Source organism: Epinephelus lanceolatus, chromosome 2, assembly GCF_041903045.1.
Source record: "Epinephelus lanceolatus isolate andai-2023 chromosome 2, ASM4190304v1, whole genome shotgun sequence".
NCBI lineage: Eukaryota > Metazoa > Chordata > Actinopteri > Perciformes > Serranidae > Epinephelus > Epinephelus lanceolatus.
Genome location: NC_135735.1, coordinates 40463612 through 40491293, shown reverse-complemented (window position 1 = coordinate 40491293; position 27682 = coordinate 40463612). Strand labels below are relative to the sequence as shown.

Below are 27682 nucleotides of genomic sequence, written 5' to 3'. Positions count from 1 at the left end.
ACACCACCTAGGCTGGAATGTGTCTATACCTGCCTGCTTTTCTGGTCAGCACAGTATGGCTGTAATATGTGTGCCTTCTTCATGATGATGGATGTATTTGTTGCTTTTTAACTGCTGTATTTTACTGTGTTAGATGTATTTATAGTTGTTTTCGCACTGCAGACACGGTTAAGTCCAAGACAAATTCCCCTCCGGTACATTAAAGTCTACCCTACCCTATCTACTTAAAAGATATCTGCAGGTGGACTATCCATATTTTCATTATCATTATCATATTTTATTAGCCGCATAACTGATGAATTGCCTGAGTGTCTGCACTCAGGACAATATTACCCTCACCTTCTCCCTGCATCTGTACTTTGACTCTGTGCACTTGAAGAACTAGTAAACACATCTACACGTGCCAATTATTTTATTTTGAAAACACAAACAGGAAGTGTCCATTTTTATCTATTGACTAGATAAGGCTCAGTATTATGTAACTAAGGAAGCTCGCTGTAGAATGCATAATGCACCATAAATTGTCTTGCATATTACCCTACATATATGTTGTTACCAGTTTAATAGGTAAAACCTGCACAATCTAATGCACCACAACAAACAACACTGTAATAACTCATTTCCTTGTGACGCTCATTATGTTTAATTCAGTATAATACGAAAAAAGTGTTGTACTTTTGGAATAATGTTAATACTGTTTATTGAAAAGTGTATGCTATTCTAATCCGTTGCCTCATCAACATTGTAAATAGCCTTAGCTGTAATTTGATATGCACAATACTGACATTGTCCTCAACACATTAGTCCAGCACAAATAATCAATGACCAGCTCAGCGGGGCATGAACTCCCTAGTTTCACATCAGTCATCTTTATCCAGGATAAAAAAATAACACAGTAGTTTGCCATGGAAATAACTTTATTATAGACAAGTTGGAGACCTCTTTTAACAGGAGAGTAGTGACAGAAGACTACATTACTGATTATTAACCATATACAGTTCCTCACAGCTTTATGGCATGTTGCTCTGGTGGTGCTGAGGAATTAGTATTATTAAGCTGTTAATCATGAGCCAAGTACTGTAACCAGTCATACAGAGAGAGGGGGGCTGATAAAGCTGTGAGAATAACACCCCAAATACAAGCCTGAGTACCTGCAGAGTTCCTGAGACAGTCTGGCTACAAGAGAGGGGGGACTGTTGGCAGGCAGAGAACACTTTTCCCAGACAGCAGTAGATGGTATGCTGCTCAGGATTTTCTTTCAGTGTTTTGTTAACAGTGGTTTTCCAGATTTCAAAGGGCGCAAACCTACTCAATTCATAAGTGCTGAAGCTTAAACAAAAATGAACTTAATCTGATTTTTTCCTTGATGGTGTTAAGTAGGTACTTATAAAAAATAGCAATTCTGAAAGGATAGGAAAAAATTAATGCTTGCCTAGTTTCTGGTGGTACTTCCCATTCTTTACAAACCACTGCTGGACAGCAAGTGCTCTTTTAGCATGGCCTTTAGAGAATAGTCAGCCATGTAGGAGAGAATCAGCATGACAACCATCTCCTCTTATAACGGAATTCTGAGTAAACAGTTTCTCTCACCTCCTCTTTCTTCCTGATGCATGATAACAATGATAACATAAGATAGAAAAAAACAAACAAAAACAACAAAACAAAACAGACAACCCCCCAAAAATTGTTAAATTCTAAATCTCACAGTCCAGTAACCTCCAAACCCTCATTACCCGACACACTCAAGAGATGAGAGGAAAAAGAAATAATGAGACAAAGTAGGAAAGCCCTTTTCTACTATGATGTTCATCCTTGTGATCCAGCCTACAGGTGTTTAGTAGCTACGTCCGAACAGGGTGTAGAACTGTGCAGGCTCCTTGCCGCTGACACACATTTGACCCGGCTGCAGCATCTTCAGGGGGGAGAAGGGGATACAGAGGCTCTTGGCTCCCATGGACGGAGCTCCAGGCTCCAGGTCCTGGTCCCTACAGGAAAACAAAGGACAGGAATGTTTTTTACTGATTGAAATTAGCACATGCAAAGAAAATGAGGTAAAATTGGGCCGGAATAACTAACATTTAAAATTTTGCATTTTCCCAAAACCTGATGTAAACGGCACAAATTATGACAGTGCTTAACAAATAGCCCTGGCTGAAAATGCTGAATATGTGCAGTGTATATTTGATAGATACGTGTTGGACGTACTTGGCAGTGGTTTTCTTGATCCAGTCCTCGCACTCAATTTCTCCACAGAATGGGATCTGGACAATCTATCAAGCAAGATAAATGTATTATCAATGAACCACTCAGGTGAGGCAGGCAATGAAATGTTTTGTGCTGCATGTGGTTTGTGACACTCACCTTGCCCTGGTCCAACTCTTTCTGGAACTGTTCCATTGTGTCCACAGCCACCATGTTACTCTTCAGGTCATCGGACGCTCTGACAAACACACACATAACACACTTCAATCAATCCTCTTGTATGTCTATGGACACCATGTAAGCATCTCTTCATTGTGCATAATTGTATGGATTCTCATTTGTAGCAGGATCTGTCTCACACTCTGTGTACGTCATTTCTGACACAATGTTGCCCCCAGCTGGTTGGGAAACAGGATGATTTTATACCTGCAACAACTGTCTTTTTGTCGACACTGATGCACATGGTGTTAAAATTAAAATCATCTGAGTGAGATTTAGAGCAGGCGTGACAGATAACGCTGCAGTTTTTCATAACAACAACAAAACATGCTTTTTCTGTAGTCAGTTGTACTTCAATGTTGCTGTGTCAAGTTGTGATAAAAAGCCCAGTGCCAGTTTAACCCTGCTGTGTATTGCTGCATCTTACTTTTTATACAGGCTGTTCTGGATGTCCTCCAACATGGCGACAAGTTTCTTCTCCACCTCATCTTCTGGAATTGTTATCTTCGCGCCTGAGTCTCTCCTCACTGCGACACACTGACGCTGCTGCATATCCTTAGGACCCACTTCCAGACGGATAGGAACTCCCTGGACAAGAGAGACAGAAACAATAAAAACAGGAAGAGAAACAGATGCTGTCATAATTATCAGTGCCTCTTCACAACAATCTGGGCTGTTGTGGCTTGTTGACTTGTATCTTTTTTACTGTTTCCTATTGTTGAATTTATGTTTTTAGGTAAAACACTTCAGTAACTACTACTACCACTGCTATCGTCATTATTTCCGACCTTGAGTTCCCAGTGGTTGAACTTCCACCCTGGGGAGTAGTTGTCTCTGAGGTCAGTCTTCACCCTGATGTCAGCACTCAGCAGCCTCCTCAGGTATTTAGAGCACTGGGCCAACAGAGCCTCCTTCTCCTGTTCTGGCAGGGAGGCAGTGATCCCACATGGGATGATGACAACCTGGAAAAAAAGAAGAGAAATTATAACCATATAGGGGTTGTTTACTTTACTAAGGAAGATGTTTTTCATTTATTCATATAAAAATTGGACAAAAAGCAGGTGTCTTCAGCTTAACGAGTGTGCCATTATGCATTTGTTAGTAAAAAAATAATAATAATAAAAAAATAAAAAATCGTCCATCCACAGTATCTACTGTACTTCCATGTCTTTGTGTGAGATTGTGAGTTTGTGTATCTACCTGCAGGCAGGCCACCCTGGGTGGCAGTACGAGTCCCATGTTGTCTCCGTGGACCATGGTGAGGACACCGATGGTCCTGGTTGTGATTCCCCAGGAGTTCTGGAAAGCCAGCTGTTTCTCCCCCGGTCTCTTTGGATCCTCAAACATGATCTCAAACATCTTGGCAAAGTTCTGACCAAGATGGTGAGATGTGGCACCCTGAGGAAGCACAAAGCAATAGAGCATTGTATACTTTGTTCTTAAACATTAACTCTAATCAATCACTGTCTGACTGCATGTGGATTAGGTGTGAAATAATTATCTTTGTGTGTTTCTCCGCAATGAGCTAAGTTTTATCTACTTCCGTGTTGACATGTACAAATTAAACATAATATTCTGCTGGCCTCAGTGTGAGAGGAGGACCAAATGAATCAATCCAGTGTACTACAGTACCTGAATAGCTCGGCCGCTGGCAGAGATGAAAGCCTCCACAGTAGTGGTGTAATCTCCTCCTGCAAACTTCTCCTTCTCCGTCTTCTTCCCCTTCACCACAGGGATCGCCATCAGCTCTTCATACACCCTGGCGTACAGATCCAGGATCTGAAGCACCTACAGACACATTACATGTAAGGCACAAGAAGACTTTTAGTTCTGTACAATATAGCATAGTTGAAATAATAAAATGCACTGCATGATTATGCATCCCAGCTCTGGTACTTTAAAAAGAGTTCTCCTGTATTTTATTAAACGTAACGGACACAGGAATTCTTGTGATAGTGGTAAGGCAGTGTTGCCTGGACTATTACCTCCTCTGCTGCCTCCTCTTTGGTGGCAAAGGCTGTATGTCCCTCCTGCCACAGGAACTCTCTCGTTCTCAGGAAGGGCTGGGGGTGTTTGAACTCCCATCTCTGGAGGAGAAGCGGGGGAAAGAAAGAGGTGAGAACAGAGAAAAAGACTTCAGGGTGCCAGTCTTCTGTGTAGCAATTTCCTTTCAAGGAGACTGTTATCATGAAGTAAAGATGTACGAGTGAGAGGTGTGGAGTAGGAACTGCAGATGAAGATGGCACAGATGTGACAGTAGGAGGATACTGACCACAACATTACACCACTGGTTGAGTTTGATTGGCAGGTCTCTGTGGGACTGGACCCATTTAGCGTAGGCAGGGTACATCACTGCAGAATAAAAAAAAAAATACAGGTTATTACTGAACATGACAGAAAAGCAAAACTACACCAACTGCTGCATTCAACACAAAATAAATGTTTGCTATTTAGATATTTCATTGGTTCACTGTATGTGTCTGCACTAATAGATGTAGTTTGGTCTCTAAAGAGCAGTGGTTCAGACCTGTCTCACTGGTGGGTCTGACAGCAATGGGCTCTGCAAGCTCAGTCTTTCCTGACCGCGTTACCCAGGCAACCTGACAAAGATAAAAAAAAAAAATTAAAAAAAAATCATTATTATTAACCTTGTTCAGTCACGCTTTCATTATCCTCTCGTTTCAGTAAAGTGTACTTCTAGTATTTTTACTGTCATGCTTTTTCCCTCTATTCTGTTATTTTATGTCCTTTTACCTCTGGAGCAAAGTCTGCAATGTGAGTTTTTTCCTTCTCCAGGGCAGCCTGAGAGACGAACATGGGGAAGTAGCAGTTCTCCACACCCATTTTCCTGATCTCCCGGTCGAAGAAGTCTTTAATGGCTTCCCAGATGGAGTAGGCCCAGGGCCGCAGCACGTAGCAGCCGCTAACATCATAGTACTCGATCATCTCTGCCTTAGTGATGACCTGCAGTGGAGGAGTAACATCACATTTAAAGGGGGGGGGTTGTCAAAAAGAAATTCAGAAAACAGTGCCCTTTTTAAAAGTTGTTTGTTTAAAACAGCTTTTCTGGAAGTAGAGAAAGGGGGACCTGTGTCTATTCAACTCACCTGAGAGTACCAGTCAGCCAGGTTCTCCTCTTTCTTGGCCTCCAAGCCCAACCTGTCAGGAGACAGACAACTGAGTTAGTGTGATGCAAAGCTGGAGATTAAGAGGTCCAAAACACTCCAATACCATACATATTACTTTAAACTGCAGTATGTGATTCTGGAGAAACATATTTTGTTCAGTCACAAAATAGTAGGCACTGAGTGCTGCTCAGGTATGAAAATCATGTCCCTCTGGTGCTCCTCAGTTTGGGGATCCATCTAGTTTAGAACTGTTAAAGAAATCTGCGGCACTTGAGAGGATTATTCAAAAACCCTTTATTTTTCATGGCTATTTATCCTGATGAAGGGCTAAATGGCTGAAATGTGCAGGCATGTTTTAACTGCTAAATAGCCATTAGATATTAAAGGCTTTTTAAAAATGTTCACCTCTGAAAGCCGCAGATTTCTTCGGCAGTTCTAAAGATTGTTACATCTCATTCCCAGGTCGTTTGTGGTTCGGTCCGACTGCCAACCCAAGTTTGTTTGTATTTGACAACCTGGGAATGAGACTATCTTTCTCCAGAATTGCAAACTGAACCTTTAATGTGTTTAATTTGACAATCACACATTTTAATTAGTTATTTTGTTTGTAAGCACCACAGTTTTTAAGAAGTGGAGATGTTATTTTGGAACCAAAGACTGTCTGTTTCACTGTCTTAAAGTATTTATCACTCAAATTGTTTCATTTTCTTCTCACTGAGAGACCAATTTGTTAAATTAAAAGGCAGTGGTAATGAGGCACTGCCCAAATTAAGTAGCAGAGCAATCTGGAAACACATAAACTGACGTGTCAGGCCATGCCTGATTGGTTAGTCTCGGTGCAGGTACAACATTACTCCTGAGTGCATCAACACACTTCTAACAAAACACACAGCCATTCACAGCCCAGCTAACCATGCCACTCAAAGCTCATGTCAGTAGCTGTAAAACAGAGATAGAGCTGCACCATAAAGGCAAAATCTTAATCTCCATTACTGGGGCAATGTTATGATCATGATTTTTAGTATTTAACTGAGGAACAGAAGTTTTTAATTGTACTTTTTGCATCTTTTGTCAGAACCCTCAGCAGGTCTTTAGAGTTTAATGGTGCCCATGTGCTACATTCTGTATTAACTATGGATAGAAAAACATGCAAAATATAGATATGTATAATTTGTAGTGCAGCACTATCACAGGTCAATCAGATTTCATCCTTGAGGCTGACAGCAGACCACAAGCACTAATCAAGCACATGAAAAACACACCAATCATTTAAAACTCACCAACTCTGAATACAAAAAAAAAAAAAAAAAAAAACGAAAACTCTTCAGTGGTTACGCTACAGTAGCAGAGGGCTGTGATTACAGGCGATCCATCTTCAGTGTCCAAGTGAGAAATCCAAGTATGTGCCTCTGTCGCCACAGTGTGTCACCACTCTAGTATTTGTTTAAAGACTAAAACTCACGGCATTGTAAGGTTTGAAACTATCCATCAACTGCCAATTACCTCATGTTAAGTGGTATGTGGTAAAAGTTCAACACCTCCATACAAAAAAAATGCATCTTGCTAAATAGGCATCTCACTCAACTAAGTGTAATGTGCCCAAAACAGAAAGACAGCTCAGTATGAGGCTTTTTATTGGCTCAGACATTCTGACCCCATTTCCTGTCATTTTTAATCAAATCATTTTCAGGACAACCAACTGCAACAGCTATTGACCTTGCCATACATCTGTTCATCTAACTGCCAATAAATCCATACACTTTTCCTCAGTCTGTAGCACCTCCCTCCAAATGTGGGATGAGGGAGAAATATTTTCACTCTAATAAGAGACACCAAAATAAAACTGAGAATCATGACAGGAGAGGTTAAATCAGCGCTGACAGAGAGAGACTGAAAGAAAGAGTTCAAAGTAGGAAAGTTGACTTCAGATGCAAAAAGTAAAATAACATTTTGTTCCTCAGTATTCTTAAAATCATGTTTACAGTATTTATTGTAATAAGATTATCATCATTTTATCTGAAATCAGGTACAACACACCATCATGGAGTCCCACTTTATTCTACACATTGTGCTGACTAGTAATTTCTTAATTAGTTGTTGCTTAGTTTATGATCTTTTAGATCTGCGTCTTAACCTCTCTCCTTGCATCTGTTTCCAGTCTCTCACCGTGTTTGTTTCTTCGGTCCTTGACCCTCTCCCGCTCCTCCTGCTCCTCCTGAGCCCTGGCTTGCTTTGTCTCCTTTACCCTTCTTCCCTCCTCCTGGTCCTCCTCCTCCCTGTTTCTCAGACTTGTTCTCCCTCTCCTTGCAGTTTTTGTCCTCTCCTCCAGTGGCTCCAGCAGCAGCCACTGGTTTGTAGTCCTGTCCAGTAAGGGTCTTGTACTTGCTCTTCAGGTCCAGGAGAGTCTTCACGGCTTCATCGACCTTATCCTGAAATGGAATGAAAGTTGTTTTTTCATATCTGGTACGAGCTGAAATTAACTCTACTCTGTGATTGGTTCCTTACCTTGGGGGCTTTCTCAGACTTCAGCTTCCTCACTAGCTCTCCCTGTTGGGCCACCTGTGAGAACAGTGCCTCAGCCTGCAGGGAAGAGTTGGACTGGGTCGAGGCCGGGCTGGACTGGGTCTGGGCGGGGCTAGCTGGGGCTTGTAATCCTGGTTTGTAATCCTGTCCGGTCTGCTGTTTGTACTCTGCTTTTAGGGCCAACAGCTGCTTCACCGCAGCATCTACCTGATCCTGATGAACAGCCACAAGAAGAGAACCACTCAGTCACAACAACAGTGAAAGTTAAAGAATTTTTCAAAAACTCTGAAAGCAAAATAAACACTGCTAATAGATGGATATGTAGCAGAATACAATACTGAATCTATAGACTCACCTTGGGAGCCTTCTCAACCTTCATTTTCCTGACCATTTCTCCCTGTTCAGCAACCTTCTCATAGAGGCTGGTGGCAGCATTGGCAGCATTGGCAGCAGGGGCAGCAGAGGCAGCGGGGGCAGCGGGGGCAGGGCTGGGACTGTTCTGGACTGGGGCAGCTCCAGGCTTGTACTCCTGGCCTGTGACCTGTTTGTATTCTGCCTTCAAGGCAAGTAGCTGTTTCACTGCTGCGTCAATCTGGTCCTGCAGACACATGGGTAATGACACTGTGAATCAACTCAGAGCAGTTTTTTTAGTCCTGTTATGGGTAAACACTGTTCTCACAGCACATATGCATTATTAACATTAGAAATAAAATATTCATATTGTGATAATGAAAATCTTGATACTGATTAATAAAATTCCTTGTTTAAGAATATAAGATTATAGCTGATTTTACGATCACTGACCAGGCTTAGCTTTTTATCATTACTGGTGTTGGGTTAGTCTCTTTTAAGAGGGTGTTAGACTAGTTGTCTTCAACTTGCGTTGTATTTCCCTATAGCACTATGTTAAATTTAGCATATAAATAAGACCAGAAACACCCCCTGCTGTAGGATTCCTACCACTCTGACAAACTGTATTTTCTTGCAGAAGTTATTTTGACCTTAGAAACAACATTTTCATTCTGCAGCCCAGTGGTCTTTTCCTGAAAACCTGGATTCAAATATTTCCTTATAACATTAAATATATCAATGACTAATAAAAATAAAAGCAAAAGACACTTCTTTAGGTCTTATTTTGTTCAGAATGTAACTCTTGACTGTGAAGGCTCATCACACCTTCGATTTCTCGTAGACAGGTGCATAGGGGAAAATGTCCAAAGGCAAGAGAAGAGAAAATTCCCACACACAGTCCTAAACTTGCAATAAATTTTATTTTTAGAAATATGTCTCAGTCTGTGGAGGCTTTACCTGATCAAGGTCTAAGGACAGAGATGTTGCACTGCAAGTAAAGGAAAGGGTGCAGGAATTCTTTTTTCTTAGGTTCTCCTTCACATCTGATTGGCGGTGATCAAACAACCCACCAACAGTCATCAGATTCTCATTCTAATGCCAATTCACCTTTCTCCAAGTTAGCTCTGCCCACCTTAAACCAGTGAGAAAGGCACAAAGAAAAAATAAATACTGTAATCTCTCATGTTTAATAACCCAGAACAGTTCCAACTGTGGCGTAGTAGTAAAAATAGTAAGGTACGGATCGTGAAAGTAAGTCTTCTCAGTAGAGTAATGGACTAATCCACTGTTAGCTTCTTGGTCATCTTAGAAATGTGCAGTAGGTTGGATTTTAATGGTGTTTCTATAAGTAACGAGGGAGACAGCCACCTGCAGCATTACACTGATATTCATAATTATGCTTTGGGCTGTTTATTTTTCAATTCTCTTCTATCACTACATCATTGTTGTCTGTGATGTTGCATCAGGATACCTTAGGGGCTTTTTCAGACTTCAGTTTCCTCACAACGTCCCCCTGTTGTGAAACACACTCATACAGGGCTGAGGAAGAGCAAGAGGAGGAAGGAGAGGAGACAGTGGTTGCAGAAGGAGCAGAGGAGGGAGGGGCGGAGGGGGCCATCCCAGGTTTGTAATCCTGACCAGTCAGCTTTTTAAACTCCGCCTTGAGAGCGAGGAGCTGCTTCACCGCTTCATCGATCTGTTCCTGGTGCCATCAACAAACCAGCTTGTTGTTGCATGTAGTTATCGATAAACTTTACTGGCATGCAAATAACGTGGGGACATGGGCAATGACTGCACAAACACTTTGACGCAAGCAGCGAGCCACTGAACAAACGACTTTGGACGTGAGAATTCACTGGACAACGAATGAGGATACGACAAATGACTGGACAAATCACTCGGTACAATATTAATGAACGGACAGACGACTTGGGACCTGCCGACTGACAGATGTGGACATGAACAGTGACTGGACAAGCAGATGTGGACGGGGTTAGTACTTGGACAAATGAGTACCTTTGGTGCCTTCTCTGCCTTCAGTTTCCTGACCAGCTCACCCTGCTGGGAAACACGGGTGAATGGACAGGATGCGGAGTCTGATTGTGTGGTGGGTGGGGCTTGCGTGGAGGTGGGAGGAGCCATGCCTGGCTTATAGTCAACACCCGTCTGCTGCTTAAACTGCGCCTGCGAGAGAGAGAGAAATTGCATAATTAAGAGTCTTCATTTTCAGTTTCAGTTTCATTTTATTTAGTGCTTCTCATCACAACTCACGTACCTTCAGAGAAAGCAGCTGCTGAACTGCCTTGTCTACTTCTTCTTTAGGAGCCTTGGCAGTCTTCAGCTCACGGACAGTGTCACCTTGTGCTACAATGCTTGAGAATAGGTCACCGGCTGAGGCAGAGGCAGGAGCTGGAGCTGGGGCAGAGGTTGAGGCAGCCTTGGCAGTGGTGGCAGGCTAAGACGAGAGGTAAGGCACATTTAAAGACTGAGAAGAAGAGCAAGAAACTGACCTGTTTATCCCAGATGTCTGTGGGTTCCTCTCAGCCTTCCTTGGAAACACTTTCCCCGTTCTCAATAAATAAAGACTAACTTCTCTTACAGTGCTGTGCTGTGCATTTTGTTTTAATTTGAATATTTATTCTTGTTTACCCCCTCCCTGTTCCCACCCCAGGCCTGAACATCCTCATAGGAGGCTGAAAATTCCCTCCAATTCAGACTAGATCAGTCATTTAACAATAGCACTTAGTGGATTCTAAGGCTACATCCACATTAATACATTTTTAAGTTCTAAATGATGTTTTAAGATGAAAACAATCTCTGCACAAGTGTTTTAGCACAGTTTCAGATATAATCTCTGTCCACACTAACACACCTGAAAATGCACACCACATGAGCATTCACATACAATGAGCATGTGCATGCTGGTGTAAACAGGAAGCAGACTGTCTACTCTGTGGTTGGTTGCTTAGTTACACAAAATACTACAGAGTAACAACAGCAGTGGTGAAAAATAATACCAGAAATGTCTTCGCTTGAATTGACAACAGGGTTGAACTGTTACTGAAAGTAACACATGAGTGTATGGCGGTCATGGTGGAGAAAAACACAGATTGGTTGTTGCAAAGCAAAAATGGTGACATATCTGCATCTATGGAAACGACGTGCCGAAGAGGGATTGCTTTGGTCTGCGTAACGTAAATGTCGTCCTCTACAGGTCTGCAATTGTCCACACGCACCCCTATGCAGACATCTGTGTGCAGCCAATTTCTGTTGACCAAGTTTCAACTAAGTGCTGCTGTTGTGTCATTTAAGAGGTCTTATAAACTGACAAGTCTGATTTACAGATAAAATTAAGGATAAAGGTCGTTGGTAGATAATCTAAAAACATCTGGATGGATGGTTTCTTCAAAAGTACTCACTTTGTTGTTGGAGGCCTGGCTCTTGCTCTTGTCCTTGGATCCAGCAGTTGGCATCTCCTTTGTGTGTCCGTCAGGAATGTAGAGCAGGACACAGGGACTCTCCTTACAGCTGTTAGGGCTGTAGATGGTAACCACAGTTAGACACAGACAGAGGGACAATCAACATGGTTAGATTCAAGTATGTCAAGTATGCAAGTATGTAAACAAATCGGTCCTTTCACTCACCTGACTGGCTCATAGGGCTGGTCGCAGACGTAGAAGCCCCGCCTCTGGAGCTGGATGATGTCACCTTTCTTCAGATTCTTCAGACAGGGATCTCCAAGCATCTTCTCCTCCAACTGAGAACATAAGAATGAGACAATCAAACACAATTAAAGACTTGAGAATGGGGCGTCGGTGGCTTGGTGGATAGAGCAGGCGCCCCATGTACAAGGCTGTTGCCGCAGCAGCCCGGGTTCAACTCCAGCCTGTGGCCCTTTGCTGCATGTCACTCCCTCTCTCTCTCCCCCTTTCACACTTCACTATCCTATCAATTAAAGGCAAAAATGCCCTAAAACAAAAAAAAACAAAACAAAAAAAAAGACTTGAGAATGACAAATAGAGTGCACGCTGTGAGATTTAGCACACCCACTGCAGAACAGACCTTGCTGTTTTTATTTATGTAATCCTTGAAGTCATCATCTTTGGTGATGACGGCTTTGGAGATGAGAGGCTGGTAGTTAATGCAGACGGTGGGCAGCAGGGGTGCGCTGTTTGTTTCAGCCAGCCATGTGATCTTTGTTGTCTTCTTGAAGTCCGTGTTCTCCAGGTTCAGACGAGCTTCCATGGACACAACCTTACCATCAGCCCCCCTGAGCACCGAGAGAGGGAGCACATCATTACATTAATGCGACACCATGTGATCTCAGCAACAATAAGAAGTAGCTGAGCAATGATCCGACATACTTGTTGATCTTGGTGATGATGAGGTTGCCCCAGTTGATGAAGGTAACCATCTCTCCCTCTGAGAAGGTTTCAGCATCTGCTCCCTCGACCAGAACTCGAGGTCCATACCAAACCTGCTTCATGCCCACCTCTGCATTCTGAGTGGACACAGAAATGACTTCAGCACATGTACTAAGAGATAATTGTGGTACCAACAAGTAAGACAACAATGACTTGTAGAAGTTCCAAGTCCATTACTGCAGCATAGTGCACAATAACAGCTGCTGGACGAAACGGTTATCATGGGAAAAAATAGCCTCCCCACAATGTTTTTTTTTTTTTTTTTTTGTGTAAATGTTGTGCTGCTTTGCAACTTCCAATCAGATCTCCTCCAAGCACAAACAGCACGTACAAACATCACAAGTTTGAGGTTTGCTTAATACAATAGGGCCAGTACACATGCTGCATTTTTCACACCCTAAATATCATAATTTTCAATGTAGACGCATGGAAGACATGCTAAAGAGTGAGAGCAACGCTGTTACAATGTGCAAGTATTCCCAAGCACCAATTTTTCAGGGCATGATGGGTCGCCCTAAGATAAAGAAAACTATTGGAACATAGCAATGAACATGTCATGTGAAGAGGACCAACCAGTCACAGCTGGAAGATTATGTTTTCCTTCTTTCATAAATATTGATCTGTAATTAAATACGGAGGAGAAGTTGATTATTTTAATGTCTGTCCCACAGACAATATTTCAATACACACTTAAAAAAACAACACCTGGAAGATGATGAGCTCTGCACTCTAGATCTCTGTTAAGTAAGCCATGATACAGTGCTGGTAGTGGTCGCTTAGCAACCTCAGACACAACTTGCCTCAGCGCTCTTGAAGCTGCACAGAGTTGTCACAAGGCTATCACCCAGCGTCCCCCCTCATGTCTTCCAGGCAGTTAAAGATGCAGCATGTGTCCTAGCCGTTAAGTGTTTGTAAGAGAGAGCTCTCTGACCTTAGGGTGCTTGGCCACCTCTTTGACCTCCTCTTTAGCCTGTGAGACGGTGACAGGAACCACATAGGAGCTGGACAGAGCTGTGTACCTGGGAGCTACTGGGTCAATAACCTAACACACACACACAAACAAAGACATAAACACACATACACACAAACAGGTCAGTAAAAGTAACAGCAGACTGAAGCTTTGTAACAGTCTCTACATACAAAATGCTGAGTAATGAAAGGACAAAGCAGAAAATGATGCAACTTAATGAAACAATGGTGCTCTGAAAACAAACCAAAAATCGATACAAAAATACCCCGGGTCAGTCAGTGACAAATGAAGAAAGTGAGACACACAATGTGAGAAGAGAGCGGAGAAAGAAAAGCAGATTTCATGAGTGACTCATGATTGTATGCAGGCCAGGGAAATCAGGAAAAAGCTTTTCTTCAGCTGCCTATTCAGTCATCATCCACTTTCACTATTGTGAGAGCATTTTATTTTGTCTTACAAATGTTTAAAAGTCCAAATGTTTAAAAGCCCAAATGATAACTGAATGATTTACAGGGTAGACGATTTGAGCAGAAACAGATACACACTATCCCAGCAGAGGCAATGTTGTTCAGATAATACTAAAGGATCACACAGAAGCGTTTGTACATACTTATCAACAAACCACTTGACACAGTACAAAAGAAGTAGACATTTTCAGTATGCAGGTCCCAATGGGAACAGCAATAGTCCCTAAATCTAACAATGATGGGATGGAGCCAATTGAGAAATTCAGTCTACTCAGACTAGAAAACCAGGCACACTTTTAGCTTACAAATACCTTTCACCACAAATAATCCTTTTAATTACTCTATCTATGGTCATTTAGGGAAATGAAGTGTGAAGCACTTTGACATCTCACACAAATGAAAGCCATGTTAAATTAGGTGGATTCACTCAATAAATGAAGAGGAATAGTCTAAACTGCCGGCTAAAAAAAGCTTCAATTGACTAAATGATGAAGGGAAAGATGGAGGGACACAATAAGGGAGGAGGATGAAACACTGGACATTAATGCCTTGCAAACACTGAAACCCAAGGGGTTTGATTTGATGCTTTTTATGATAAGAACTGTCTAACTTTTTAGAGAAATTTTTGACCCGCGTTTGGAAAAACCTTCTGGTAAAAGCTGCACATCTTACTCCATGGGTTAAAAATCAGCTTTAAGGGACAGTTCACCCCGAAATCAAAAATACATATTTTCCCTCTTACCTGTGGTGCTATTTATCAGTCTACATTTTTTTGGAATGAGTTGCTGAGTGTTCAGAGATATCGGCCATAGAGATGTCTGCCTTCTATCCAATATAATGGAACTAGATGGCACTCAGCTTGTGATGCTCTAAGAGCCAAAAAAATACATTTGAAAAACTCAACAGCAATGTCTCTTTCCAGAAAACATGACCTGGTTACTCAAGATAATCCACAGACCTTGTTGTGAGCAGTTTCATGTAAGAACTATTTTCTTTCTATCAAACCACAGAGAAGGCAGAAATCTCTACGGTCAATATCTCTACCACTCGGCAACTCACACCAGAACAATCTAGGTTGATAAATAGCAGTACAGAAGGAAAGAGGAAAAATGTGTTTTTATATCTGGGGATGAACTGTCCCTTTAAATCACAGAAGGGCTGCTGAGTAGAGCATCCTGCCAGCTTTACCCAACACAGTCACACTGTAGTAGTCCATGTTATTCCAACAACTGGTATGATGTTGGGTATAGACAAATAGCATTTCCTGTCTTGACATCCCTGTGTTATTTTACTTCTTTCTACCTGCCATAGTTTTGACAAAAGAAAGGTTCCATGAAAATATGAACATAGACAACTGAACCACAAAAACGTCTCTTAAAAACCTCCATTCTACCCCAACAGCCACATTTTCTTTACAGGTGTCACCATTTATGTTGTGGGCACTGAAGTCTTCAGAACCAAAGCAAGCACACAGCTCTGCATTAATCACAATCAGTTTAAACCAGTAAGAGTGGCAAATGAGAAGTGATGAAAGCAACAAACAGGTAAAGAAAAAAAAAACACATGGTGTGCAGGACACTAACATTGATCCATCGTCCTAATTACTGTGCTATGATACAAGATGAGCTTTCATATAGGGAGCCAATTCAGACTTGTAGAGAATTTAAACTAAAACAACTAGTTTACCAATCACCTCGTTAATTTCTGTAATTTCTCCTCTGATTGTACTGTCCTCCACTACTGGTAGAGACTCACAGTGTCTTGTTAAAGGACATGTCTCTCTGACGTCCTACTACACAACTCTACTGCCTTTACTTTTGAATGCTTTGTTCTTTGACAGGTAACCAATAACCATTCGGATACACTATACTCTGAACATCTGATTGGTTGGTAAAACAGTGAAGGCTGTTGGTGGATTTGCAGATAAACCAGCTCATGATGGAAGCAGGAAGGGAGTGGGTGAAAATGAGCAAAAGGAGGAGGATGAGGAGGAGGTGGAGGAGGAGGAGTACCTTCAGACAGCTAATTGGCAGCTTGGAAACAGAAGAGTGAGATGCTGTTTAATGTCAGATACAAGGAGGGAGGAAGAGAGAGGAAAGAGGTAGAGACACATTTACACAGAATGGAACGTTAACATAATTTCCCCTCGCCACTTTGTCCTCAACACAACCGTTACACCTCCCTGTTTTTGATTGGTTCTTATATTACCACCTCTAACCACTTACGGCTTTGACTCTTGTATTGGGAGAGCATCATGCTAAACTCCATCTACGATGCTAGTCTGTTATGCAGCAACACAATCCACCACGCTAAGAATCCCAACCAACAAAATACAGAAAATAGATAAACAAAATATAGTATTTATTGTTTATAATCGGTACTTTCCTGTTAGCCGACAAATTAAAATGGGACCACAGTATCAATGGCACAGAGATGCCAGCAGAAGACTTCTGAATCAATTATTAACATTACCTTAACATTGCAAGGGCTACTACTGCAATTGACTTAAGTAGCTCTGCCTGAAGACACCCTAGATTAAAAATGTCATCATCAGTGACTCAGCAGAAATTTGTTGTATTGTGCCAATATTACTTCAAACCTCTTTTTGCTTCAGCTGAGAGTGGAGTGGGTAACAAAACATTAAATATTCAATCAAAGTCAGTAAAACTTCATTAAAGAAGCAGTGTGTAGGATTTAGTATCATATAGCGATGAGGGGTGCAGACAGATTCCCCATGTGCCAAATGTGAACTCCTGGTTAGGATTCCTTCAGTGTTTATTGTTCAGGAAGTTTTAACCAGGAGCCAAATTATCCTCGGAGGTCTCTTCCCCTCCAGAACAAATGGACCAGGTGATTTAAACCGGTAAAAACACTGAATAAAGCAGTTTCACATTTAAAAAAAACCCCCAAAGTTTCTGATAACTTTCGGCTCGTGGCAGAAAGGTCACTAGCCCAGCACCTGCTAATGGCTGCTCATCTTTTTTTTTTTTTCTCTGAAAGCTTGATGTGTGCTCACCTTTTGTCTCCAATAACTTAAAATTCATTTGTATCTCGAGGGTTTAAATCTTACGCAGAATTATCTACAGAGGTGTCTTTCTCTCCAAAATAACTGACCTGATGATTCAAACTAGTAAAAACACTACATAAAGCATTTTCATGTTAAAAACCACTGTTTTTCTGACACTGTTTGGGTGCGTTGTCGAGGGGTTGCTAACTAAGGTGGCCTACATGAAAACATGAATGGCCTCACTAGAGCCAGTGTTTGATTTGTCCATCCTGGGCTACTGTAGAAAACATGGCAGTGGATGAGGACCCGCTCCCTATGTAGATATAAACAGTTCATTCTAAGCCCCCTAAATCCTACACACTGGACCTTTATTGCTTTAGCTTGTGTTTAACAGAGCATCATCTTAGGTAGAGATGAGATGAAACAGGATTTAGGAACCATTAAGTGATACCACAGAGTAGAAATCACAACATCTGGTGTTTTTCATTTGGTTTGTTATTTTTGTATTATTCTGACTGACTGTCATTTAATAACATAAGTATAGCTGTGTTCCCTGAGCTCAGAGGCTTTAGCTAAATTATTGAACATCGAAAACAAACAGCTGTAAACATTTAAACATGAGCTGCTGTTATAGCAAATTTAAATATCGGCAAGTTGACATGAGGAACTTTGGAGGCATGAAACTGTCTGAAGAGGGCAGGGGGGAGTAGGTTAGTTGAACATGCATATGAAGCCCAAGTGTGTTCCTGAATCTCAGCCTGACGCCAAATGTCATCTTTCAGTAGCTGTTGCGTCCTAAGGCTGGTCTCAAATCCCTTCTGATTGGTGGAGTTGAACACAGGCTCTGACATTAGCATAAGATGTTCTTTTAATTGAAATTAAAGTCTGAAACTCACTTTTTCCCCCCTAGCATCGGACATGTATACTGTGTCTGACCACTGTTTATGTACATTTCTAATTATCAGCTTCACACCTTCTACTTGACTCTGGGATGAAGCAGCGAGTGCCAGCAAGGAAAACCACACAGAGGAAGCAACACTGATGTCCAGACAGACCGAAATGAGGACAACAAAACATGAGTACAACCAAATGTGGGACATGAAATGAAGCAGCTGGTTTGGTTTATGAGGTTTTCAGTGTTACTGGGGGTGATGTGGAGGGTGAGGGCAGGGTAATGAGGCAGGAAACCAGGCAGCAAATGAAAGCATTCAACAGAATGAGAATAGCAAAGCAGAAAGAAGCCATGCCAGCAGTGAACCCACGGGCAATTCTCTGAATATCTGTCGATCACAGGCGAGGTTCGTGTCATATTCGTTTTTAGTATCCCCTCTTTCTCTAACATACAAGTCATGTCAAACAAAATTAGTCCTTTCTCTTCAAAACTAGCATGTTATAGTATCAGTATATAAGTATCAGTATATCAAAATAGTCTGCAGTTGAATCTTACTTGATAAAATTCAAGAGTGGTCTTCAGAGAAACCCTTTTAAATATTTTAAGTTATTCATATATCTTTACTGTTACAACAATGTAGACCATGCTTTAATACAAGTGAAGCCAAATTCAATGTCAGAATATTTCTATCACTTTTCAGTTCAGGTTCAGTCTCGCCTAGATGACAAAGGAGAAAAACATACCTTCTTATTGAAGGCCCAGATCTTGTCCCACTCCATGTTCACCACTGATCTTGACCCACCCTGGAAGGAGGCAAAGAAAAGACAAACACATTTTTAACTGATACAAAAGTGACTTGCACTCCATGGATACAATACCATTATATTTGCAAATGTGAATTCTCTTAATTGGTAAGTTTGGGATTTTTGAACCCCATTTTATGTTTTTAAATCTAAGTGACAAATGGGAGAGTTTTTGAATTTTACGAAACAGGCTGCAATATCGCACTCGGGGAATGTTCCTACCATCAATTTACATAAACTAAAAGTACCTGTGTTTGCCACTGACATGCTGAGATTATTATCCTAAGTGTCTGATAACATAATGGAAAGCATCCCTACAGAGGTCAGCCTTTATATTTAACCAGAAACAGACCTGAAAACTGCCATCACCAAGTCCACCAGACTCCATTTCAATAAACAGTATTTTTATCATCATAAAACATGTCACCCAGAGTTAATAAAAGCAAAATAAAAGTCACAAAATCTGTCGTTTCATCTTTTTACTGTTCCAACAATGACGAACTTTAAATTCACCAAGTTAGATGTGACAATATGCTGGTTCTATGCACGCTAAAATGACTGTTTATTTAAATGGAGTCTGGTGGAATTGGCGATGGCAGTTTTCAAGTTTGTCTCTGGTTAAACAAAAGGGATCTTACTCTTAAACAAAATGGTCGACCTTTGTAGGGGTCCTTTTGATAATTTTCAGGCACTTAATCTATATAATAATCTGAGCCTATCAGTGGCAAACACAAGCACTTTTGGTGGACATTAATTGATGATATGAACATGCCCCAACATGAATACATTGAAACCTGTTTCGCTGCCGCCAGCTGCAGCACTCTGGCTCAATACTTCACCAGTATTAAATAAATATTGCCCTCATTAGTCACTTGTCACACAAAACAATAGGAAAATAGGGTCCAGGTTCATATATATACCAAAAAATATCCTTTAAGTACATGATTTTTTTTAAACACTGTAAAACATAATAAAGAAAATGAAAAAGGTAATGCACACATTTTAAGAACGCCTTATTAGTGCATGTATGCAGTGTTTAAAAGTATACTAAACAATTTAAGCCAATGTGACAACAAATAATACAGTTGAATGTGCTTAATGCTTCGACTTGTACAATTTTCTTTGGTACAGAATTGAGAGAGTTAAGAATGTTATCTCTCAGATACCTGGGCTGCTATGAACTGCTTCAGACCCTCAACGGTCATTCCTCTCCTCAGGACTCCTCTGACAGTGGGGAAGCGAGGGTCATCCCTGGAGGACATGAGAAAAGTCAATGGAGGGTAGAGATGGTAAAAAAAGTAAAGGTAAAGACAGGTAAGTGAGGGCAGGGGTATTGCAGGACAGAGAGGAAGAGGAGGTTCGGAGAGACCACCAAGAAGCAGTAGAAGAAATAGACCTTTTACATCACGGATAGTCACATAAGTATCAGTCACCAGACAAATCAAACAAGACCCACCAGCCTTCAACGTATCCCTGGTCGACAAACCAGGTGAGCTTCCTCTTGGACAGCACTGTGTTGTTGAGGTTGAGTCGAGCGTACTCCCAGATGTAGGGCTTCCTGAGGCGCAGAGCGTTGATTATCCAGTAGAACTGTTCGTCACGATCGTGGTACTCAGTGGTCCTAAGAGCATGGGTCACACCCTCCAAACTGTCCACGATGGGACAGGCGAAGTCGTATGTTGGGTAGACACTAGAGGAAAGGAGGGCGACAATTTTGACAGTTAATGTTTGTAGAATATTTCAATATGCCCAAAATTTGATGCAAATACTGCAGATGTTAACGTGTACGTATTTTAGTCAAGTACTTGTAGGTGCTTCCTGTGCGAGGGTGAGGCATGGTCTTGCAGCGGTAGAGGGTGGGGTCTCTCATGCAGCCGTTGTTGGAATTCATGTCAATCTTGGCTCTCATGCAGCAGCTCTGACCCAACTCTGTCCCAGCTTTCATCTCTGACCACATCTTCATGTTCTGTTCCACCGCTACAAAAGAGAGAGAGGAGATTCATGTTGTGGCTTCAGAAAGTTTAGAACGTTTCACTGCAGCTTCAACATTCACTGTGACTCATGAACGTGGCAGGCGTACTGTTATTTCTGCATTTGGACTCAGCGCGCTGCTCCCTCTCCTGCTTCATCTGCTCGGGAGGCGTGTTGTCGATGTAGGCCTTGCCCTCAGCGAGCAGCTGTTCGCCAAATCGCATGATGGTAGGAAAGTGGTCGCTGGTGTAGGTGAACTGGTCTGGATGGATCTGGAGCATGGCAACATCTTCCAGGATCACCTGGGAAGCAATACACACGTAGCAATGAGGAGACAAAAACACATTTTTGGCAGTGGTTTTCATCTAAATGTTGAAAAGCCTGGTAACTGAGTTACAAAATGTCATGAAATTAGCAATGTTTCTGGTTCTAATATAGAAATAATAACAAATAAACATACTTTTTCCCATTAACACTGGGTGAACTGGGTGTTTGTACCTTCTCAAAGTCCTCCTTTTCCTTCTCAGGGTTGGTGTCGTCGAAGCGCATGATGAGCTTGCCTTTAAATGTGACCTGGTAGTGCTGGTTGAGCAGAGCAGCCTTGGCATGGCCGATGTGCAGGTATCTGGCCACACACACACACACACACACACACACACACACACACACACACACACAGATTAATGGTTAAGAAAGGTATTAAATGACCATGTATGATCTGAACTTCTTTGAAACTCCAGCTGAAGCCTTACCCGCTGGCCTCAGGAGGGAATCGAACCACCACCTTGCCCATCTCAGCTCCTGGCAAATCCACAAATTTGCCGACGTCTTGCTTCTTCTCATCCGACTGCAGATCAGGGAAACAGTCAGGAATACATCAGGACAGCTGCATTTGTTTTGTACTTGGCTTTGTTATTTTTTCTCCCAAAGTGAGTTCCAGTGGGGTCGAACAAATGTTAGTTTTAATGAAGTGATGATAAACATAATAATCAACCAATAAATCTGTAAAGATTGAGGTGTGGTTTTATCAATATAGTACTCATCAATTTAGTTTCCACTGGGGACTGGCATGAGACATTTTGAGTATTCATTTAGATGTCAGTATTCAGTCGACGTACAGAATATTTGCTGCCCAACCCCCCACATGTGAACATGACTTTTATCTTTTTTTTTTTTTTAATATATCAGCATTGGGTAAAATCTTATTTCATTATAGAGCTGCTTGAAGAGAACTGCTTCGCTCAGCGCTTCCTTACCCTGCTGTTACTCACTCTGTTTATCACAATAAGTGATAGGGCTAACTGTTAGCATCACACGGCTAACATTACCTAATGGTTGTAAGAGGGTTTAATAAACATTAAATCATAAATCATGTGTTAATGTCTGAAATGACACTTACGTTGGATTTGCTCATCGGAGCTCTCTTACTGGCATACTTGTTGCCCACAGCAGTGAAGGGAACCTGCGTGCTCAGGAAAGAGAACCAGCGATTGACATGAGAGAAGGATTTGCCTTGGCTTGGCCATTCCCCATGACCTGCAGAGAAACAACCACACCTGTTTAGCCACCACACTAAAATAGAAAAACAGAAAAAATGTCAGAAATCCAATCTGGTCGATCCTGAATGGTACTGACCTTTGAGGGCTGCCCAGACAGAGAGGTCAGCCAGGGTGAGGGCATGTCCAACCAGGAAGGTCCGTAGGGAAAGGGCCTTATCCAGTTCACCCAGTGCTACGCTCAAACCGGGCTGACCACACAGACGGCGAGCACTGAACTCCAGCCAGTGGTCGACCTGCAGACACCAGGAAGCATCTCAAATGAGGAAAAGAGAACAGCAAACAGAACAGAAAATATTTCACACACACAAACACACACCTCAGTCTGCTCCATCATGTTGGCTCCGTACAGGCCAAGAGCGGGAGCCACCCGGGCCAAGTACCGACTGATAGAGTTGGCATCATTGAACTGGATCGCACTGAGGTAAGGAGAGAGCACACAGAATAGAAATAAATCAGTAATAATATAAACACCAAAACTGTACATCTATTCTTATTACTTCACATATACATTGTCTACAGTACACCATTTAAGCTCATTCAGCAATTTGATGAAACATATATGTCACCTACTCTGAGACGTGAAGCCGGGTGTCTTTGCCTTCCTCCACCGACACCTGCACACTGCCCTTCACGTGCTCTGCTGTCAAAAGCGCTCCTGCAGGACAGAGGAGAAAATTCAGTCTTTGTTAGTGTTTGTTGTTTCACAGTGCAAACCAGCTTCGGTCAACTTTGTTTACAGAATCTAGGAGTTTTAGGTCAAGGGCAACTCGACTTGGTTTAAATTCCTAAATGTTTGGCCTCTAGTATAAAATAAGTATGCAGTCCATGACAATAATGCTCTGATCTTCACAAACCAGTTGAACTGGTACTGTGATGTAGAACATGCACACTGCAGTATGTAATGTTACTCTGCTGCCTGCAATCGTTGTTGAAGAACTACTTCCTAAAACAGTGGTTTTTAACTTGTCAGTGCTCAAGTAGCTTTACAAAAATGCTTATTAATGCCATGGACTTCATACCAAGACCTAGGCTATACACAGCATCAGCTCACGGCACAACCAAAAGACCCTGTGGTTCTTTCTGCATAGAATATTCTCTGGGAGTTAGAAAACAGGTACGAATCCCCAACTTGAGACTGTCTTGCACAGGGACCACTCAAGCCACGATACAGCAATCCATGGCTTGACAACGAATGTCAGTCATGGAAATAAAGTGGGTACCTCCACCCCCTGGGCACAGACCACACCCATCTTTGAACTCGACCTTCAATTTGATCTCAACTACATGAATCTTGCACGGTTGCTGTGTTATCACATTGACATAATCTGTCAACCGACAGACATGTAAACACCAGGCAAAATACTCAAAACAGCCTCTGTGGCAGTTCCTGCTACAATTAAATAGATATACTTAATTAATCTCTGAAAGGAAATAAAATTTTCGTTCAATCTGTTTTCATATACACACAGGCCCTAAATACAAAAACGTGCACAAACGGGACTTATACATGCATTTAAAGGGAAATTTCGGTTTATTTCAACCCATCTCCTATCGTCCTAAATTTGTTTCAAGTCACTAGTGACATAGAAATAATAGTTAGCATGTTAGCCGTTAGCCTAGATACAGCCGTAGCATCAGACGTGTTAAAACGTAATTGAACGGGCATCCTTTCAAGCGCAAAGTTAGTCCACTAAACAAGCTTTTTTTCCACAAAGACCGCCTCATATCGTTAGGATAAATGTCAGAGAACATATAGAAAACGACATGTAAACATGTTGTCTTACCTTACCGGTGTGGTGCCAAGTTTGTTTTTTACCATTTAGCTAAGGCTGCAACCGGTCCCATTCCTTGCAACAGAGGTATTCCTCTTCTGTGGGCATTGGGGTACAGCATTCACAGGTAACGTTACACCACCAATCTCCAGAGCTAAAGCCTTCCAGCAGCCATTCCTCCTCTGTATCTAGGCTAACGGCTAACATGCTAACTATTATTTCTATGTCACTAGTGACTTGAAACAAATTTAGGACGATAGGAGACGGGTTGAAATAAACTGAAATTTCCCTTTAATGCAGAGATGTCAGAGTGCAGGGACTGCCTTGGAGCAGTTGGGGTTTCGGTGCCTTGCTCAAACACAACTCGGGCAAACTGGCACCTCTCCTGCTACCAGTCTACGCTCCATATTTGGTCCAAACGGGGACTTGAACCAACAACCCTCTGTTTCGGCTTGGGAACCAGAGCCAAGTCATAAGTCCATATGAACTGAGCTACAGTTAAGCCCGAAAACTATCGAAGGTATCAGGTATCACCTAGATCACATTTTGTCATGACAGTAACCAAACACACAGATTCACAAAGTGAAAACAATAGCAGCCAAACAAAACAAACAAGACATCACCGAACAGATAATAAAAATTTAAAGTTAGTGTTTTATGTAGTTCAAGCTTCTGAGTTTAGGGTTTCACCTAATATGTGCCAATGATTGGCATGTAAGAAAACAGACCATGCAGGCCTATTTCAAGCAGATGATCTTGTTCCTCATACTCTCACCATTCCTGACATTCTGGTTGTCTCATGCACAGGTGTGGCCTACACTTTTACAATCAGCCATAATGGTCTGATGGAGGAGCTGTAGAGATGGTTTAGCTTTTTGTGGGTTCATCTCTACAGAGGAAGACTGGGTTTGTGGGCACCACCCCAACCTCTGACCAAGGCTGCCCAGTATTACAGGAAGTGCTGATGCAAAGCAAATAAAACCGAAATCAGAGTGCAAGAAATAGCAGTGCCCCTCCAATACTGCACGTTTCAGCATGCTTGCATCAGCCTGCTGTTTTCATTGCAGACACACGGGGCGCTGTTCAGCTGCTGTCACAGTTAGTCAATATAGTACAAAGCATTGACACGCTAACCCTGGGAATTAAGTTTTATTCAGACTGAATTGAAAACGACACAATAAGCATACCACATATTAATAACATACGTCAGGTTATTGATACAGCAGAGCAACATGAAACGCTGCATGTCTAAACCTAAACCAGCCTAGCTCGTGACAGCGTGTCAACTCATCCACAGTGTATGATTTATCCATGTGTCATTTAAAAGGTAATGCAGACTTTATACATATCATGAAGCGGTGTTCACAGATGGTGACAGTGGAAAAGTGAGAGGGTGAAATTTATTGTAGCTGCTGTCATTAAAAATTAATATTAACTAACTGCCCACATGTTGTAGTTCAAAGTGCCACGACGACATGCTAGCTAACATTAGCTAATGCTAGCACTCTCACTAGCTAGCCGGTTAGCTAACTCCATGCACGCCCCGTTTGAACTTAAATGGGCAAACTGTCCTACCAATTATAATACATATATAGGTCAACTTACAGACGCTGCTTATTAGAAAAATTAAATAAAATGAATTCTTCGTAGCTCTTTCCGTTTTTTTCTATTACAAACATAGCTAATAGCTAATAAATTCGGCTGTTGCCATAAAATAATATTGGCACAAATGAAACAAAATATTAAACTTCTTTTCTTGTCTTTTATTGATTCTGTTGTCTTCATGTTCTTCCACATAAACCAAACCCTAATGACTGGCTGTAGGGTCTTTCATTTTCCTGGACACAGCTATCTATAGCTTTATTTTTGGCAAAGAGACATCAAAGGGGGAGTTTTTTCAGAGAGAGTAGTTTGTCTCATTTGTTGGGGTGACACGTAACAGTGCTAACAGCCAACTAGCCATCTGTCACCGAGTGCACACACACACACGACTCATTGAAGAAGTATTTCTGCAGGGGTCACGGGCTGAAACTCACCTAGAGGCGGATTGCTTGTGTTGATGGTGAGGTTTAAAGCCATGCTGTGAAATCCGTCTCCCACAATGGTGGTGAAGCCTTTTTGTTGTTAAGGAGACCCAAGAGAAGACAGCCAAGACTACTCCACAACAAGCAGCACCCCGGCGGCACCAGAGCAGCACGGCGTAAAGAGAGACAGGATGAGACTTCTTTGTGTTATGACTGCTGATCAACAACTCATTAGCGCCACACTGCCACCTATTGTACAGGAGGGGGAACACACACATATAAAATACAAGCTTTAACCATAGGCTCTAACCAAGAAGGTCTTGGGCTTTGCATGTTCTCAAAACAAACATCAAGTACACTTTATGGTAAAAAAAAACAACAACAGCAACAACAAAAACAAAACAAATGCAGAACTGCCTTGACACCTTGCAGCAATGAATTGGATCAAGCATAAATTCATTATATTTAAGTCACTGGAGTTAAACATTGATTAGGCCTAATATATCTGAAAAATATTTTAGATGTACAGGCCAAGATATATAGCCTACGTTTTATTTTAAATTTCATAAATTTTATGAATTTGTTTCTGGATTCAGAAGTTAACCATAACCAAGTTATAGCATTGAATGAAGCACCCTTACATAATAATAACAATAACAATGATAATAATAATAATAATAATAATAATAATAATAATCTAAAAAGTGAATGTCAAAAGAGATGGACTCCATTGTTGTTGTTGTTGTTGGTGGTGGTGGTGATGTATTCAGATTAGTAAAAGTACAAATATCACGTTTTAAAGAACCTTTAAATGTTCACCAATTTACTTATTAATCTGTCAGCTGATTGTTTCTGCTGTAATGGCGCCTTCTGGTGGACATCAGTAGGAACTACAAACAGTTGCAGACGCATGCAAAAATATTTTTTATTATTTATTTTTAGATATTTTTATTTTATACAGTCTATGATATTTTTACAGTAGGAAATAATTAATATAATGTTTCAGGTTTCATGCAACATAAATAAAATGAGGGGATTGTTTATTTAAAACAATGCAATAAAATAATCGAAGAAAAAAGATCAAAAAAGGTATTTAGTATTAAAAATAAAGGCAAAAAATTAAAATCAGATCTTTCAAATTGAAGGTCGTTCCGCAACATAAATAAAATAAAGATATGTAGGATCAGAAATAAAAGTATAAAATTAAATAGAATAAACTTTAAAAAAAGTACTGGTATGAACAAAATCATATTTCAAATATAATACCCTTCAAATTGACTGTGTTTATGCAACAATATAGAAGCTAAAGAGATTTAATGTTTCTCCAGAAATCTTTTATTCCTGGCTATGTGGGATTGAATTAAACAATT

General features: G+C 41.3%; 1 protein-coding gene across 2 annotated transcripts; it reads right to left on the bottom strand.

The window, feature by feature from the left end:
* Nucleotides 1–899: 899 nt before the first annotated feature.
* On the bottom strand, nt 900–26502 carry eprs1 (glutamyl-prolyl-tRNA synthetase 1). Of its 2 annotated transcripts, XM_033621186.2 has the most exons (35): nt 26325–26502; nt 23087–23171; nt 22833–22932; nt 22593–22749; nt 22357–22493; nt 21710–21804; nt 21456–21582; nt 21067–21259; nt 20792–20963; nt 20443–20676; nt 20153–20237; nt 18927–18986; nt 13779–13889; nt 12788–12924; nt 12486–12693; nt 12068–12180; nt 11843–11960; nt 10699–10878; nt 10440–10607; nt 9895–10125; nt 8428–8670; nt 8055–8285; nt 7716–7978; nt 5529–5580; nt 5176–5385; nt 4949–5021; nt 4694–4773; nt 4407–4508; nt 4054–4209; nt 3622–3819; nt 3210–3383; nt 2849–3009; nt 2362–2440; nt 2206–2270; nt 900–1985 (listed from the first exon to the last, which is right to left on the bottom strand). In XM_033621186.2, the coding sequence occupies exons 1-35, from the start codon at nt 26365–26367 to the stop codon at nt 1835–1837; spliced, it is 4992 nt and encodes a 1663-aa protein (XP_033477077.2). In that variant the 5' UTR covers nt 26368–26502; the 3' UTR covers nt 900–1834. The 2 variants fall into 2 exon arrangements, with proteins under 2 accessions (XP_033477077.2, XP_033477086.2); XM_033621195.2 differs by lacking the exon at nt 9895–10125 and having other exon boundaries at nt 26325–26501.
* Between the last annotated feature and the right edge of the window lie 1180 nt (nt 26503–27682).